The following is a 17,960-nucleotide window of genomic DNA, read 5'->3' as shown; positions in this document are numbered from 1 at the left end:
TCAGAAGACATCTTAAGGCAGCCCTGTTCAGGGAAGTTTTTAATCTGTGATATTTTAATGTATTTCTGGTTTTTATGAAAGCCGCCCAGAGTGGCTGGGGAAACCCAGCCAGATGGGCGGGGTACAAATAATAAATTATTATTATTATTATAACTAAATCAGTGGTTCCCTAATTTTTTGGAGGGGAGGCCATTACCCATTAGGCCACATAAACTCATCCCCAGCGCCCTATAAAAAGCCTTTTTCAGACAAGCAGGTTTGCACGACACACCAAGAGACATTATGATGCAATAACATCCTTCTGGACCGTCTAGAGGGGCTGGGAGCTGGGGGCACTGTCATACAGTGGTTCTGCTCCTTCCTCCTGGGCCGTGTTCAGAAAGTGGTGGTGGGGGATGAGTGTTCAGACCCTTGGGCTCTCACCTGTGGGGTGCCTCAGGGTTCTGTCCTCGCCCCCATGCTTTTCAATATCTATATGAAGCTGCTGGGAGAGATCATCATTTAAGTTCTCCCCTTAAATGTGAACTGCACCAAATCCCTTCTCATCCCTCCTTCATCTGCATCGAAGGGGGCTGGACTAGATGAACCCTGGGTATCTTCCGACTCGACAATTCTGTGATTTCATGACTTCCTCACCCGATTGCCGCCGGTTTCGGCTGCACACCACGGACTCATCAACCCGCGTCGAAGGTAAGGTCTTCTTGGGAGCCCCTGGGCTGGAGAAGACCTCTGGGGAGCCTGCAGCAAATGAAAATAAAGAATGCAAATACCTTGGTTCTCAAATGCCGAAAACCCAGAAGTAAGTGTTCCGGTTTTTGAATATTTTTCAGAAGCCAAACATCCATTGCGGTTGTCAGCTATTATTTCCGGGGCGCCTGCAACAATCAGAAGCCGCGTCTTGGTTTCCAAACATTTCAGAAGTCAAACGGACTTCTGGAATGGATTAAGTTTGGCGCTTTTGTTTTTGCTGTTTATTTTGAGGTTTTGTCTTTGAGGCTTTTTCGGTTTGTTTGTTTTTGTGGCTGTGTGGAACCCAGTTCAGCTACTGATTGATTGATTGATTGATTGATTGTGTGACTGCGGAAATGATTAAGAAAAATATCCATCTAAACAATGACTATCATCAGTGCAGGTAAGAAAAAATAATTATTTTTATTATCTGCAGTACTGTCTTATTTATTTTATAGTACAGTACACTGATTATTGCTTTCATTTATGGGTCACTGGTCTCGTTAGATAGTAAAATTCATGTTAAATGGCTGTTTTTAGAAGTCTGGAATGGATTAATCCGTTTTGCATTACTTTCTTTGGGAAAGCACGCCTTGGTTTTGGAACGCTTTGGTTTTGGAACGGACATGCGGAACGGATTAAGTTTGAGAACCAAGGTACCACTCTGTAAATATTCTTACACAACAAGGAGACAGGTGTCTTTGGTTTATGCAGAAGAGTCCAGAGCTAAAATCCTATGGAAATGAGAAACCTCAAGAGCAGGCATCCCCCAAACTCGGCCCTCCAGATGTTTTGGGACTACAACTCCCATCATCCCTAGCTAACAGGACCCATGGTCGGGATGATGGGAATTGTAGTCCCCAAACAGCTGGAGGACTGGAGTTTGGGGACGCCTGCTCAAGAGTTTGGGAAGGAGGGGGGAAAGAGACTGAGGCACTTACCCTGGAAGCTGTTCTCTAACAGGACTTGCTTAGCCTGCAACAAAGAGCAAAAGGGAAGGAAGAATCAGATGCGGTCAAGTGCAAGAGACAGCATGGTGTAGAGGTCAGAAAGTCCGACGAGGACCCAGGAGACCAGGGTTCAAATCCCCGTACTCGGCCATGAAGCTCACTGGGTGACCATGTGTCAGGAGTGCATGCAGGAGCCAGGCCCTGGGACCAGAAGGGCTTCGCGGGACTGGGGCCTTCCTAAGTTTATTCTGGAGAGGCAAGGCATGGCCACACAGGTGAGGCCGCTTGGTAACTCACAGCACCTGGTGGCAAGAGCCGGGAAGGGATATAAGGTCAGCATTTCCCTTCGGCTCTTTGCCACAGCAGCACGTTTCAAGTCTTGCTGTGTTTGGCTTCTTGCCTCCTGATCCTCGGACCTCGGCTTCTTGACCCCTTGATTCTCGACCCTCGGACCCTTGACTTCATGACTCCCTGCTTCCTGATCTTCGGACCCTCGACTTCGTGACTCCCTGCTTCCTGACCCTCGGACCCTCGACTTCGTGACTCCCTGCTTCCTGACCCTCGGACCCTTGACTTCATGACTCCCTGCTTCCTGACCCTCGGACCCTTGACTTCGTGACTCCCTGCTTCCTGACCCCGGACCCTCGACTTCGTGACTCCCTGCTTCCTGACCCTTGGACCCTTGACTTCGTGACTCCCTGCTTCCTGACCCTCGGACCCTTGACTTCGTGACTCCCTGCTTCCTGACCCTTGGACCCTTGACTTCGTGACTCCCTGCTTCCTGACCCTTGGACCCTTGACTTCGTGACTCCCTGCTTCCTGACCCTCGGACCCTTGACTTCGTGACTCCCTGCTTCCTGACCCCGGACCCTTGACTTCGTGACTCCCTGCTTCCTGACCCTCGGACCCTTGACTTCATGACTCCCTGCTTCCTGACCCTCGGACCCTCGACTTCGTGACTCCCTGCTTCCTGACCCCGGACCCTCGACTTCGTGACTCCCTGCTTCCTGACCCTCGGACCCTTGACTTCGTGACTCCCTGCTTCCTGACCCTCGGACCCTTGACTTCATGACTCCCTGCTTCCTGACCCTCGGACCCTTGATTTCGTGACTCCCTGCTTCCTGACCCTCGGACCCTTGACTTCGTGACTCCCTGCTTCTCGACCCTCGGACCCTCGACTTCGTGACTCCCTGCTTCCTGACCCTCAGACCCTTGACTTCGTGACTCCCTGCTTCCTGACCCTCGGACCCTTGACTTCGTGACTCCCTGCTTCTCGACCCTCGGACCCTTGACTTCGTGACTCCCTGCTTCTCGACCCTCGGACCCTTGACTTCGTGACTCCCTGCTTCCTGACACTCGGACCCTTGACTTCATGACTCCCTGCTTCCTGACCCTCAGACCCTTGACTTCATGACTCCCTGCTTCCTGACCCTCGGACCCTCGACTTCAAGACTCCCTGCTTCCTGACCCTCAGACCCTTGACTTCGTGACTCCCTGCTTCCTGACCCTCGGACCCTTGACTTCGTGACTCCCTGCTTCCTGACCCTCGGACCCTTGACTTCATGACTCCCTGCTTCCTGACCCTCGGACCCTCGACTTCAAGACTCCCTGCTTCCTGACCCTCAGACCCTTGACTTCGTGACTCCCTGCTTCCTGACCCTCGGACCCTTGACTTCGTGACTCCCTGCTTCCTGACCCTCGGACCCTCGACTTCGTGACTCCCTGCTTCCTGACCCTCGGACCCTTGACTTCGTGACTCCCTGCTTCCTGACCCTCAGACCCTTGACTTTGTGACTCCCTGCTTCCTGACCCTCGGACCCTTGACTTCGTGACTCCCTGCTTCTTGATTCTCAGACCCTTGACTTCATCACTCCCTGCTTCTTGATTCTCAGACCCTTGACTTCGTGACTCCCTGCTTCCTGACCCTCGGACCCTTGACTTCGTGACTCCCTGCTTCCTGACCCTCGGACCCTCGACTTCGTGACTCCCTGCTTCCTGACCCTCGGACCCTTGACTTCGTGACTCCCTGCTTCCTGACCCTCGGACCCTCGACTTCGTGACACCCTGCTTCCTGACCCTCGGACCCTTGACTTCGTGACTCCCTGCTTCTCGACCCTCGGACCCTTGACTTCGTGACTCCCTGCTTCCTGACCCTCGGACCCTTGACTTCGTGACTCCCTGCTTCCTGACCCTCGGACCCTTGACTTCGTGACTCCCTGCTTCTCGACCCTCGGACCCTCGACTTCGTGACTCCCTGCTTCCTGACCCTCGGACCCTTGACTTCGTGACTCCCTGCTTCTTGATTCTCAGACCCTTGACTTCATGACTCCCTGCTTCTTGATTCTCAGACCCTTGACTTCGTGACTCCCTGCTTCCTGACCCTCGGACCCTTGACTTCGTGACTCCCTGCTTCCTGACCCTCGGACCCTCGACTTCGTGACTCCCTGCTTCCTGACCCTCGGACCCTTGACTTCGTGACTCCCTGCTTCCTGACCCTCGGACCCTCGACTTCGTGACTCCCTGCTTCTCGACCCTCGGACCCTTGACTTCGTGACTCCCTGCTTCCTGACCCTCGGACCCTTGACTTCGTGACTCCCTGCTTCCTGACCCTCGGACCCTTGACTTCGTGACTCCCTGCTTCCTGACCCTCAGACCCTTGACTTCATGACTCCCTGCTTCCTGACCCTCAGACCCTTGACTTCATGACTCCCTGCTTCCTGACCCTCAGACCCCTGACTTCGTGACTCCCTGCTTCCTGACCCTCGGACCCTTGACTTCGTGACTCCCTGCTTCTTGATTCTCAGACCCTTGACTTCATGACTCCCTGCTTCCTGACCCTCGGACCCCTGACTTCGTGACTCCCTGCTTCCTGACCCTCGGACCCCTGACTTCGTGACTCCCTGCTTCCTGACCCTCAGACCCTTGACTTCATGACTCCCTGCTTCCTGACCCTCGGACCCTCGACTTCGTGACTCCCTGCTTCCTGACCCTCGGACCCTTGACTTCGTGACTCCCTGCTTCCTGACCCTCAGACCCTTGACTTCGTGACTCCCTGCTTCCTGACCCTCAGACCCTTGACTTCATGACTCCCTGCTTCCTGACCCTCGGACCCTTGACTTCATGACTCCCTGCTTCCTGACCCTCGGACCCTTGACTTCATGACTCCCTGCTTCCTGACCCTCGGACCCTCGACTTCGTGACTCCCTGCTTCCTGACCCTTGGACCCCTGACTTCATGACTCCCTGCTTCCTGACCCTCGGACCCCTGACTTCGTGACTCCCTGCTTCCTGACCCTCGGACCCTCGACTTCGTGACTCCCTGCTTCCTGACCCTCGGACCCCTGACTTCGTGACTCCCTGCTTCCTGACCCTCGGACCCTCGACTTCGTGACTCCCTGCTTCCTGACCCTTGGACCCCTGACTTCATGACTCCCTGCTTCCTGACCCTCGGACCCCTGACTTCGTGACTCCCTGCTTCCTGACCCTCGGACCCTTGACTTCGTGACTCCCTGCTTCCTGACCCTCGGACCCTTGACTTCGTGACTCCCTGCTTCCTGACCCTCGGACCCTCGACTTCGTGACTCCCTGCTTCCTGACCCTCGGACCCTCGACTTCGTGACTCCCTGCTTCCTGACCCTCAGACCCTTGACTTCATGACTCCCTGCTTCCTGACCCTCAGACCCTTGACTTCATGACTCCCTGCTTCCTGACCCTCAGACCCTTGACTTCATGACTCCCTGCTTCCTGACCCTCAGACCCTTGACTTCATGACTCCCTGCTTCCTGACCCTCGGACCCTTGACTTCGTGACTCCCTGCTTCCTGACCCTCGGACCCTTGACTTCATGACTCCCTGCTTCCTGACCCTCGGACCCTTGACTTCGTGAATCCCTGCTTCTTGATTCTCAGACCCTTGACTTCATGACTCCCTGCTTCCTGACCCTTGGACCCCTGACTTCATGACTCCCTGCTTCCTGACCCTTGGACCCCTGACTTCATGACTCCCTGCTTCCTGACCCTCGGACCCCTGACTTCGTGACTCCCTGCTTCCTGACCCTCGGACCCTTGACTTCGTGACTCCCTGCTTCCTGACCCTCGGACCCTCGACTTCGTGACTCCCTGCTTCCTGACCCTTGGACCCCTGACTTCATGACTCCCTGCTTCCTGACCCTCGGACCCCTGACTTCGTGACTCCCTGCTTCCTGACCCTCGGACCCTCGACTTCGTGACTCCCTGCTTCCTGACCCTCGGACCCCTGACTTCGTGACTCCCTGCTTCCTGACCCTCGGACCCTCGACTTCGTGACTCCCTGCTTCCTGACCCTTGGACCCCTGACTTCATGACTCCCTGCTTCCTGACCCTCGGACCCCTGACTTCGTGACTCCCTGCTTCCTGACCCTCGGACCCTTGACTTCGTGACTCCCTGCTTCCTGACCCTCGGACCCTTGACTTCGTGACTCCCTGCTTCCTGACCCTCGGACCCTCGACTTCGTGACTCCCTGCTTCCTGACCCTCGGACCCTCGACTTCGTGACTCCCTGCTTCCTGACCCTCAGACCCTTGACTTCATGACTCCCTGCTTCCTGACCCTCAGACCCTTGACTTCATGACTCCCTGCTTCCTGACCCTCAGACCCTTGACTTCATGACTCCCTGCTTCCTGACCCTCAGACCCTTGACTTCATGACTCCCTGCTTCCTGACCCTCGGACCCTCGACTTCATGACTCCCTGCTTCCTGACCCTCAGACCCTTGACTTCATGACTCCCTGCTTCCTGACCCTCGGACCCTTGACTTCATGACTCCCTGCTTCCTGACCCTCAGACCCTTGACTTCATGACTCCCTGCTTCCTGACCCTCAGACCCTTGACTTCGTGACTCCCTGCTTCCTGACCCTCGGACCCTTGACTTCATGACTCCCTGCTTCCTGACCCTCGGACCCTTGACTTCATGACTCCCTGCTTCCTGACCCTCAGACCCTTGACTTCATGACTCCCTGCTTCTTGATTCTCAGACCCTTGACTTCATGACTCCCTGCTTCCTGACCCTCAGACCCTTGACTTCATGACTCCCTGCTTCCTGACCCTCAGACCCTTGACTTCATGACTCCCTGCTTCTTGATTCTCAGACCCTTGACTTCGTGACTCCCTGCTTCCTGACCCTCAGACCCTTGACTTCATGACTCCCTGCTTCCTGACCCTCGGACCCTTGACTTCGTGACTCCCTGCTTCCTGACCCTCAGACCCTTGACTTCGTGACTCCCTGCTTCCTGACCCTCGGACCCTTGACTTCGTGACTCCCTGCTTCTTGATTCTCAGACCCTTGACTTCATGACTCCCTGCTTCCTGACCCTCAGACCCTTGACTTCATGACTCCCTGCTTCCTGACCCTCGGACCCTTGACTTCGTGACTCCCTGCTTCTTGATTCTCAGACCCTTGACTTCGTGACTCCCTGCTTCCTGACCCTTGGACCCTTGACTTCGTGACTCCCTGCTTCCTGACCCTCAGACCCTTGACTTCGTGACTCCCTGCTTCCTGACCCTCGGACCCTTGACTTCATGACTCCCTGCTTCTTGATTCTCAGACCCTTGACTTCGTGACTCCCTGCTTCCTGACCCTTGGACCCTTGACTTCGTGACTCCCTGCTTCCTGACCCTCAGACCCTTGACTTCGTGACTCCCTGCTTCCTGACCCTCGGACCCTTGACTTCATGACTCCCTGCTTCTTGATTCTCAGACCCTTGACTTCGTGACTCCCTGCTTCCTGACCCTTGGACCCTTGACTTCGTGACTCCCTGCTTCCTGACCCTCGGACCCTTGACTTCATGACTCCCTGCTTCTTGATTCTCAGACCCTTGACTTCGTGACTCCCTGCTTCCTGACCCTCGGACCCTCGACTTCGTGACTCCCTGCTTCCTGACCCTCGGACCCTTGACTTCGTGACTCCCTGCTTCCTGACCCTCAGACCCTTGACTTCGTGACTCCCTGCTTCCTGACCCTCGGACCCTTGACTTCGTGACTCCCTGCTTCTTGATTCTCAGACCCTTGACTTCATGACTCCCTGCTTCTTGATTCTCAGACCCTTGACTTCGTGACTCCCTGCTTCCTGACCCTCGGACCCTTGACTTCGTGACTCCCTGCTTCCTGACCCTCGGACCCTCGACTTCGTGACTCCCTGCTTCCTGACCCTCGGACCCTTGACTTCGTGACTCCCTGCTTCCTGACCCTCGGACCCTCGACTTCGTGACTCCCTGCTTCCTGACCCTCGGACCCTTGACTTCATGACTCCCTGCTTCTTGATTCTCAGACCCTTGACTTCGTGACTCCCTGCTTCCTGACCCTCGGACCCTTGACTTCATGACTCCCTGCTTCTTGATTCTCAGACCCTTGACTTCGTGACTCCCTGCTTCCTGACCCTCGGACCCTTGACTTCGTGACTCCCTGCTTCCTGACCCTCGGACCCTCGACTTCGTGACTCCCTGCTTCCTGACCCTCGGACCCTTGACTTCGTGACTCCCTGCTTCCTGACCCTCGGACCCTTGACTTCGTGACTCCCTGCTTCCTGACCCTCAGACCCTTGACTTCATGACTCCCTGCTTCCTGACCCTCAGACCCTTGACTTCATGACTCCCTGCTTCCTTTTTTTTTTTTTTTTATAATAATTTTTATTGATTTTACAACATAAAAAAAAACAAAACAAACATAATGCGACTTCCCCAAACCTCCCCTTCACTGCATCCAAATTTCAAAATTTTTAGCAATTCTTCATCCCATTTTTATATTTAATTCTCTTTAAAAAGAGTTTCTGCTTTATAAATTTCGATTTATAGCTGTAATTCTTAGTGTCCAATCCCCTGACATCTTAACATTCCGAAATTTTACAACAATTTTTAAGATAGATTTTAAATTTTTTCCAGTCCTCCTCCACTGTCTCTTTCTTCTGGTCACGGATTCTGCCGGTCATCTCTGCCAGTCCCATAAATTCAGTCACCTTGGTCTGCCATTCTTCCAGAGTAGGTAATTCTTTAGTCTTCCAATACTTCGCCAAGAGGATTCTTGCTGCTGTTGTTGCGTACATAAAAAAGGTCCTATCTTTCTTTGGTACCAATTGGCCGACCATGCCCAAGAGAAAAGCCTCCGGTTTCTTTACAAATGTCCACTTAAGGATTTTCTTAATTTCATTATAGATCATTTCCCAGTAGGCCTTAATCTTTGGGCAGGTCCACCAAAGATGATAAAAAGTTCCTTCACATTCATTACACTTCCAGCAATTGTTATTGGGCAAATGATATATCTTTGCAAGCTTGACTGGGGTCATGTACCACCTATAGATCATTTTCATTATGTTCTCTTTCAGGGCACTACATGCCGTAAATTTAATACCTGTGGTCCATAACTGCTCCCAGTCAGCAAACATAATATCATGACCAATATCTTGTGCCCACTTAATCATGACTGATTTAACCATTTCATCTTGTGTGTTCCATTTTAGCAGCAGATTATACATTCTAGACAAATTCTTAGTATTGGGTTCTAGCAATTCTGTTTCTAACTTTGACCTCTCCTTCTGAAATCCTAGTTTTCTGTCCTGCTTAAAAGTTTCATTAATCTGGTAATAATGTAACCAGTCTCGGACTTTAGGTTTCAATTTCTCAAAACTCTGTAGTTTCAGCTTTTCACCATCATATTCTACAATTTCACAATATTTTGGCCAGTCTGTATCCATGTTCAATCTTTTTACCGCCTTAGCTTCCATTGGTGACAGCCACCTGGGGGTTTTACTTTCAAACAAATCTTTGTATCGATTCCATACATTATACAATGCTTTCCTAATAATATGATTTTTAAAATTTCTATGTACCTTTACCTTGTCATACCATAAATATGCATGCCAACCAAAGCTATTATCATAACCTTCCAGGTCCAGAATGTCTGTATTCTCAAGAAGTAGCCATGGTTTCAGCCAGCAAAAAGCTGCTGCTTCATAATAAAGTTTTAAGTCCGGCAGGGCAAAGCCCCCTCTATCCTTTGCATCAGTCAAAATCTTAAATTTAATTCTGGGTTTCTTGCCCTGCCAGACAAATTTAGATATATCTTTCTGCCACTTCTTGAAACAGTCCATCTTATCTAAAATTTGCAATGTCTGGAACAAAAACAACAATCTCGGCAATACATTCATCTTAATTACAGCAATTCGGCCTAACAAGGAAAGTCTCAATCTTGACCATATATCGAAATCTTTCTTCACTTCAGCCCAGCATTTCTCATAATTATCTTTAAATAGATTCACATTCTTAGATGTTAAGTTCACCCCCAGATATTTTACCTTTTTAGTAATTTCCAAACCCGTTTCCCTTTGAAAACTATCTTTTTCCCCCACCGTGAGATTTTTTTCCAACACCTTTGTCTTGTGTTTATTCACTTTAAAACCTGCTACCTGACCAAATATTTCAATAAGTTCCAAAACTCTTTTTGTACTAGTTTCTGGCTGTTGTAGTGTCAAAACTAGGTCATCTGCAAATGCTCTTAGCTTATAATGTTTAGTTCCGACCTGTATACCTTTAACCAGCTGGTCTCTTCTAATCATGTTAAGGAAAACCTCCAGTACCGATATAAACAATAGAGGGGAAATTGGGCATCCCTGTCGTGTCCCTTTCTCTATTGGAATTTCATCCATAACCATACCATTTACAATAAGTTTGGCCTTTTGCTCAGAATAAATTGCACTTATACCATTTTCAAAGTTCTTGCCTACCCCCATTCCTTGGAGATTCCTCTTCATAAAGCTCCAACAAATATTGTCAAAGGCTTTCTCTGCATCCACAAAAATCAAAACAGCTTTTCTATTTATGTCAGTTTCCAAAAGTTCTAGAATATCTATAATATTCCTCACATTGTCTGACAAATGCCTGCCTGGTAGAAAGCCTGTTTGGTCCCTGTGAATCTCCTCTAACAGCACTTTTTTGAATCTTTTTGCTAGAATGTCTGCAAAAATTTTATAATCCACGTTCAAAAGTGATATAGGGCGGTAATTCTTGACTTGATGTTTCTCAGTTTCTGTCTTTGGTATAAGTGAGATGAATGCTTCCTTCCACGATTCGGGAGCCTTTTTCCCCTCCAAAATTTGATTGCAGACTTCTTTCAATGGTTGTATTAACCAATCCTTCAATGCTTTATAATATCTCGCAGTTAATCCATCTGGTCCTGGTGATTTTCCCAGCTTCATATCCTGGATGGCACTCTCTATTTCTTGATCTGTAATTTTCTCGTTTAAACTCCTTCTGTTGTTTTCAGAGATTTTTGATAGTCCGTATTTTCCAATAAATTCTTCTATCTCCTGTTCATTTTTTGGCCCTTGTTTGTATAATTTCTTAAAGAAACTTTGAAAACAATTACTTATCTCATTTGGTTTATTAATAGACTTCCCATCTACTTCAAGTGATGTCACTGTATTCAATTTTTGTCTCTTTTTCAGTTGCCAAGACAGTAGCTTCCCACATTTATCTGCAGATTCAAAAGTCTTTTGTCTCATTTGTTTAATTTTCCATTCTATTTCCTGGTTCGTCAATTCCATATATTGTGTTTGATAGAATTTTATTTCTCTTAATATCTCCTGGGATTTAGGCTTAGATCTCAATTTCTTCTCCCCTTCTTTTATTTGATTCCAAATTTTCTCTTTCTTCTCATTCTGCTTTTTCCTCTTTATTGAATTCTGTTGTATTAGGAAGCCACGCATCACGGCTTTACTTGCGTCCCAAATGATTCTTTTTTCTGTGTCTGATCTCAAATTGATCTCAAAGTAGTCTTTAAGTGTTTCTTGGGCCTTTTTGCAGATTTCCCCATCTCCAAAGAGAGTGTCATTCATTCTCCATCTAAAGGTTCCAGCTGTTGTCAGTTTCATTTCCATCTTGACAGCATTATGGTCAGAGCAGGTCTTTGGGCAGATTTCTGTTTTTTTAACCTTTGATGCCAGATTACTAGAAATCCATATTTGATCAATTCTAGTCCATGTCATTTTTGCTTCAGAGAAGAAAGTCCCCTCCCTTTCCAGAGGGTTCCTAGTTCTCCAAATATCGATCAGATCCATAGTGTCAGTCAGGTCAAAAAAAGTCTTTGGTAGTCTTCCGTCATTAGATATTGTTTGTCTTTGGGCCTTATCCATGTTTGTAGAGACGACTCCATTCATGTCACCCATCATTATAATTTTAAAGTCCAAAAAGTCCATTAAAGTCTCATGCAACTTCTTGAAGAATTCAGCCTTCCCCTCATTTGGTGCATAAACTCCAACAATCAATATTTTTTCTCCATAAATTTGAATTTCCACTGCCAGGTATCTTCCTTGGTCATCCTTAAAGATCAATTTTGGTTCAAATTTTTCCTTGACATAAATCACAACTCCTCTTTTCTTGACTCTATCTGATGATATAAATTCTTGTCCTAATCTCTTATTTATTAAAAGTTTTCTATGTATCCTGGCAATGTGAGTTTCTTGTAAACAGATTACGTCTAGATGTTCCTTCTTTAATAAATGAAATACTTGGCCCCTTTTTCGAGGGTGATTCAAACCATTGCAGTTCCAGCTGAAGAGTTGCAGAGACATTTTGGTTACTGGGTAGACCTTCCACCGACTGCACCAAGTTGTTGTTCCTCCTCGGTCGGTGCTCGGTTCAGTCCAAATGATAGATTTGAGATGTCCGGTACTTCCTCCTCGTTGACAGTTCCTTTCTGGAGATCCTCTTGATTTCTTTCCAAAAAGAACTCTTTATCCTGGTTTGTTTTTATTTTAATTTTCTTCCCTTTGTAGCTAAAGGACAGCCCTTGTGGAAATTCCCACCTGAATGGGATGTTATTCTTCTTAAGTAGATCAACTAGTTCTTTAAATTGAGATCTAACCTCCAAAAAGTATTTAGGAATATCCTTGAAGATTTGAATCTGAGAATTTTTAATGACCAAGGCCTTCTGGAAATGTAGGTTCAATATTTTGTCTCTTTGTTCCTTTGATCCTAAGGTAATTAAACAATCTCTTGGCTTCTTCCCTTGCTTCCTGCCAATCCGAAAGGCTGAGGTTATCATAAATTCATCTTCCTCTCCATCTAGCTCGTCATTCCAGAAGTCTTGAAATTTGTCTGTAAGGAATTCCCCGAGCTTGTCCTCTTCCTCTTCTGGAACCAGTCTTAATTTCAGATTCTTACTTTTCCTTTCCAGTTCTAGTAGGGCTAATGCTGAATCATGTTCATGTACTTTTTTTACAATAGGCGCAAACTTTCCTTTGGTTTCTTCAGCAGTGGACCTAGCACTCTCAGCTATTCTCCTTGTTTCCGTAGATTCTTGCACCAAACGGTTTATAGAATCTGTATTAGATGAAATTGTTGTTGTATTCAGGTCTAGTCTTGTTGTCAACTCCGTCAATTTCTTTGAGTTCTCTGTAGACTGTTTAGTGAGTTCTGCAGATTGCTTGGTAAGTACTTCTAGTGACTGATTTATCTTAAGCAGGGCCTGTGTCATTGACTCCATTGATGCTGCTGTTATTTTTTCTTGTGCAGCTGCTGCTCCTGATAAGGAGCCTCTCTTTTGAGCTTGTTTTTGAGCCTGCTTTGCTTTACTTCTTGTTGAAATTTCTTCTGGCGGGTTGCTCATAACTCAAGGTCATTCACACAGGAAAGTTGCAAGTGGAAAATCCCACTGGATACTCCGTAATGTAACTAAAGCCCTCTAGAGGAGGAAATTGTAACCGTCCAAAGGCACCCAGAACAAAGAAACAGAAAGTCCAAAGGCAAAAGTCCCGTTAAAAGTCTTTAGTTTGTAGCACTTTACTGTTAAAATTGTAATCCACCAAAGTCCCGAGTATGTTTCAAAATAAGTCTATTTTTGTAGCCGCTGTCCTTTGACAGCTCACTTGACAGTTCCTTTTTTCAGGCGATCGCTGCTCCGGCAGCCTGGCCAGAAGTATCAGCAGCAGAGGTTTTTTATTCCTTATCCCTTTCTTTTGCAGGTTAAATTAATTCTGTTTCCTCCCCCCCTTCTCCTGCACAACAGGGGGGAGACCCTTTCGATGTCTGGTTTAATAAGAGTTAAAAGGAAAGTCCATTTAAACACAGCTTAGTCTTTTCATTGCTCCGTTAATCATGCAGTTCCGGGAGGCTGACTTCCTTAATTTTGCCTTCCCGTTTTCAGCCAAATCTTCTAAATTTTTTAAGTCCCGTCTTACTTTTGCAGTCTTACTCACGGGTATTGTTGTTGCCAATCGTTGATTTCAGAAAGGAATCGGCGCTCTCCGTTAATGGCGACGCGGCTTCACTCCGTAAGCTGGGTAGCGATCCTCAGCACCGCGCTCACCCCGATGCCGCTCCGGAGCCTTTAAAAAGGCTCTTTCACGATGCCGGGGGGGCGCAAAGGTGCCCACCGAATCTCCTTGCTCACAGGCTTCAGCGCCTGTGATTTTAGGGGTCCCCCGCTTGCCGTAGCGGGTAAGACCCGAACTTACGGAGCAGTCCTGCCTCGGAGCTTGAGGCTAGGACCGCCATCAAACGCTGGCGCCGACCGGAAGTCCATGACTCCCTGCTTCCTGACCCTCAGACCCTTGACTTCATGACTCCCTGCTTCCTGACCCTCGGACCCTTGACTTCATGACTCCCTGCTTCCTGACCCTCGGACCCTCGACTTCATGACTCCCTGCTTCCTGACCCTCAGACCCTTGACTTCATGACTCCCTGCTTCCTGACCCTCGGACCCTTGACTTCATGACTCCCTGCTTCCTGACCCTCAGACCCTTGACTTCATGACTCCCTGCTTCCTGACCCTCAGACCCTTGACTTCGTGACTCCCTGCTTCCTGACCCTCGGACCCTTGACTTCATGACTCCCTGCTTCCTGACCCTCGGACCCTTGACTTCATGACTCCCTGCTTCCTGACCCTCAGACCCTTGACTTCATGACTCCCTGCTTCTTGATTCTCAGACCCTTGACTTCATGACTCCCTGCTTCCTGACCCTCAGACCCTTGACTTCATGACTCCCTGCTTCCTGACCCTCAGACCCTTGACTTCATGACTCCCTGCTTCTTGATTCTCAGACCCTTGACTTCGTGACTCCCTGCTTCCTGACCCTCAGACCCTTGACTTCATGACTCCCTGCTTCCTGACCCTCGGACCCTTGACTTCGTGACTCCCTGCTTCCTGACCCTCAGACCCTTGACTTCGTGACTCCCTGCTTCCTGACCCTCGGACCCTTGACTTCGTGACTCCCTGCTTCCTGACCCTCGGACCCTTGACTTCGTGACTCCCTGCTTCCTGACCCTCAGACCCTTGACTTCATGACTCCCTGCTTCCTGACCCTCGGACCCTTGACTTCGTGACTCCCTGCTTCTTGATTCTCAGACCCTTGACTTCGTGACTCCCTGCTTCCTGACCCTCAGACCCTTGACTTCGTGACTCCCTGCTTCCTGACCCTCAGACCCTTGACTTCGTGACTCCCTGCTTCCTGACCCTCGGACCCTTGACTTCATGACTCCCTGCTTCTTGATTCTCAGACCCTTGACTTCGTGACTCCCTGCTTCCTGACCCTTGGACCCTTGACTTCGTGACTCCCTGCTTCCTGACCCTCAGACCCTTGACTTCGTGACTCCCTGCTTCCTGACCCTCGGACCCTTGACTTCATGACTCCCTGCTTCTTGATTCTCAGACCCTTGACTTCGTGACTCCCTGCTTCCTGACCCTTGGACCCTTGACTTCGTGACTCCCTGCTTCCTGACCCTCGGACCCTTGACTTCATGACTCCCTGCTTCCTGACCCTCAGACCCTTGACTTCGTGACTCCCTGCTTCCTGACCCTCGGACCCTCGACTTCGTGACTCCCTGCTTCCTGACCCTCGGACCCTTGACTTCGTGACTCCCTGCTTCCTGACCCTCAGACCCTTGACTTCGTGACTCCCTGCTTCCTGACCCTCGGACCCTTGACTTCGTGACTCCCTGCTTCTTGATTCTCAGACCCTTGACTTCATGACTCCCTGCTTCTTGATTCTCAGACCCTTGACTTCGTGACTCCCTGCTTCCTGACCCTCGGACCCTTGACTTCGTGACTCCCTGCTTCCTGACCCTCGGACCCTCGACTTCGTGACTCCCTGCTTCCTGACCCTCGGACCCTTGACTTCGTGACTCCCTGCTTCCTGACCCTCGGACCCTCGACTTCGTGACTCCCTGCTTCCTGACCCTCGGACCCTTGACTTCATGACTCCCTGCTTCTTGATTCTCAGACCCTTGACTTCGTGACTCCCTGCTTCCTGACCCTCGGACCCTTGACTTCATGACTCCCTGCTTCTTGATTCTCAGACCCTTGACTTCGTGACTCCCTGCTTCCTGACCCTCGGACCCTTGACTTCGTGACTCCCTGCTTCCTGACCCTCGGACCCTCGACTTCGTGACTCCCTGCTTCCTGACCCTCGGACCCTTGACTTCGTGACTCCCTGCTTCCTGACCCTCGGACCCTTGACTTCATGACTCCCTGCTTCTTGATTCTCAGACCCTTGACTTCGTGACTCCCTGCTTCCTGACCCTCGGACCCTCGACTTCGTGACTCCCTGCTTCCTGACCCTCGGACCGTTGACTTCGTGACTCCCTGCTTCCTGACCCTCAGACCCTTGACTTCGTGACTCCCTGCTTCCTGACCCTCGGACCCTTGACTTCGTGACTCCCTGCTTCTTGATTCTCAGACCCTTGACTTCATGACTCCCTGCTTCTTGATTCTCAGACCCTTGACTTCGTGACTCCCTGCTTCCTGACCCTCGGACCCTTGACTTCATGACTCCCTGCTTCTTGATTCTCAGACCCTTGACTTCGTGACTCCCTGCTTCCTGACCCTCAGACCCTTGACTTCATGACTCCCTGCTTCTTGATTCTCAGACCCTTGACTTCGTGACTCCCTGCTTCTTGATTCTCAGACCCTTGACTTCATGACTCCCTGCTTCCTGACCCTCAGACCCTTGACTTCATGACTCCCTGCTTCCTGACCCTCGGACCCTTGACTTCGTGACTCCCTGCTTCTTGATTCTCAGACCCTTGACTTCGTGACTCCCTGCTTCCTGACCCTCAGACCCTTGACTTCGTGACTCCCTGCTTCCTGACCCTCAGACCCTTGACTTCGTGACTCCCTGCTTCCTGACCCTCAGACCCTTGACTTCGTGACTCCCTGCTTCCTGACCCTCGGACCCTTGACTTCATGACTCCCTGCTTCTTGATTCTCAGACCCTTGACTTCGTGACTCCCTGCTTCCTGACCCTTGGACCCTTGACTTCGTGACTCCCTGCTTCCTGACCCTCAGACCCTTGACTTCGTGACTCCCTGCTTCCTGACCCTCGGACCCTTGACTTCATGACTCCCTGCTTCTTGATTCTCAGACCCTTGACTTCGTGACTCCCTGCTTCCTGACCCTTGGACCCTTGACTTCGTGACTCCCTGCTTCCTGACCCTCGGACCCTTGACTTCATGACTCCCTGCTTCTTGATTCTCAGACCCTTGACTTCGTGACTCCCTGCTTCCTGACCCTCGGACCCTCGACTTCGTGACTCCCTGCTTCCTGACCCTCGGACCCTTGACTTCGTGACTCCCTGCTTCCTGACCCTCAGACCCTTGACTTCGTGACTCCCTGCTTCCTGACCCTCGGACCCTTGACTTCGTGACTCCCTGCTTCTTGATTCTCAGACCCTTGACTTCATGACTCCCTGCTTCTTGATTCTCAGACCCTTGACTTCGTGACTCCCTGCTTCCTGACCCTCGGACCCTTGACTTCGTGACTCCCTGCTTCCTGACCCTCGGACCCTCGACTTCGTGACTCCCTGCTTCCTGACCCTCGGACCCTTGACTTCGTGACTCCCTGCTTCCTGACCCTCGGACCCTCGACTTCGTGACTCCCTGCTTCCTGACCCTCGGACCCTTGACTTCATGACTCCCTGCTTCTTGATTCTCAGACCCTTGACTTCGTGACTCCCTGCTTCCTGACCCTCGGACCCTTGACTTCATGACTCCCTGCTTCTTGATTCTCAGACCCTTGACTTCGTGACTCCCTGCTTCCTGACCCTCGGACCCTTGACTTCGTGACTCCCTGCTTCCTGACCCTCGGACCCTTGACTTCGTGACTCCCTGCTTCCTGACCCTCGGACCCTTGACTTCGTGACTCCCTGCTTCCTGACCCTCGGACCCTTGACTTCATGACTCCCTGCTTCTTGATTCTCAGACCCTTGACTTCGTGACTCCCTGCTTCCTGACCCTCGGACCCTCGACTTCGTGACTCCCTGCTT

General features: G+C 50.2%; 1 protein-coding gene across 4 annotated transcripts in view; it reads right to left on the bottom strand.

Moving 5' to 3' along the window:
• PLEKHG2 (pleckstrin homology and RhoGEF domain containing G2) overlaps positions 1 to 17,960 on the bottom strand; it is a 101,230-nt gene that overhangs the window by 15,347 nt on the left and 67,923 nt on the right. For all 4 annotated transcript variants that reach the window (XM_081868632.1, XM_081868633.1, XM_081868630.1 and 1 more), the window contains exons 12-13: positions 1,671 to 1,704; positions 637 to 738 (exon numbers count right to left, since the gene is read on the bottom strand). In XM_081868632.1, the coding sequence (XP_081724758.1) occupies positions 637 to 738; positions 1,671 to 1,704 (136 nt within the window). The remainder of the gene's footprint in view (positions 1 to 636; positions 739 to 1,670; positions 1,705 to 17,960) is intronic.

This window comes from Podarcis erhardii (genome assembly GCF_964252035.2).
Source record: "Podarcis erhardii genome assembly, chromosome: 7".
Taxonomy (NCBI): Eukaryota; Metazoa; Chordata; class Lepidosauria; order Squamata; family Lacertidae; genus Podarcis; species Podarcis erhardii.
Note: the sequence above shows the minus strand (reverse complement) of the source record. Positions and strands in the feature narration are given on the sequence as shown.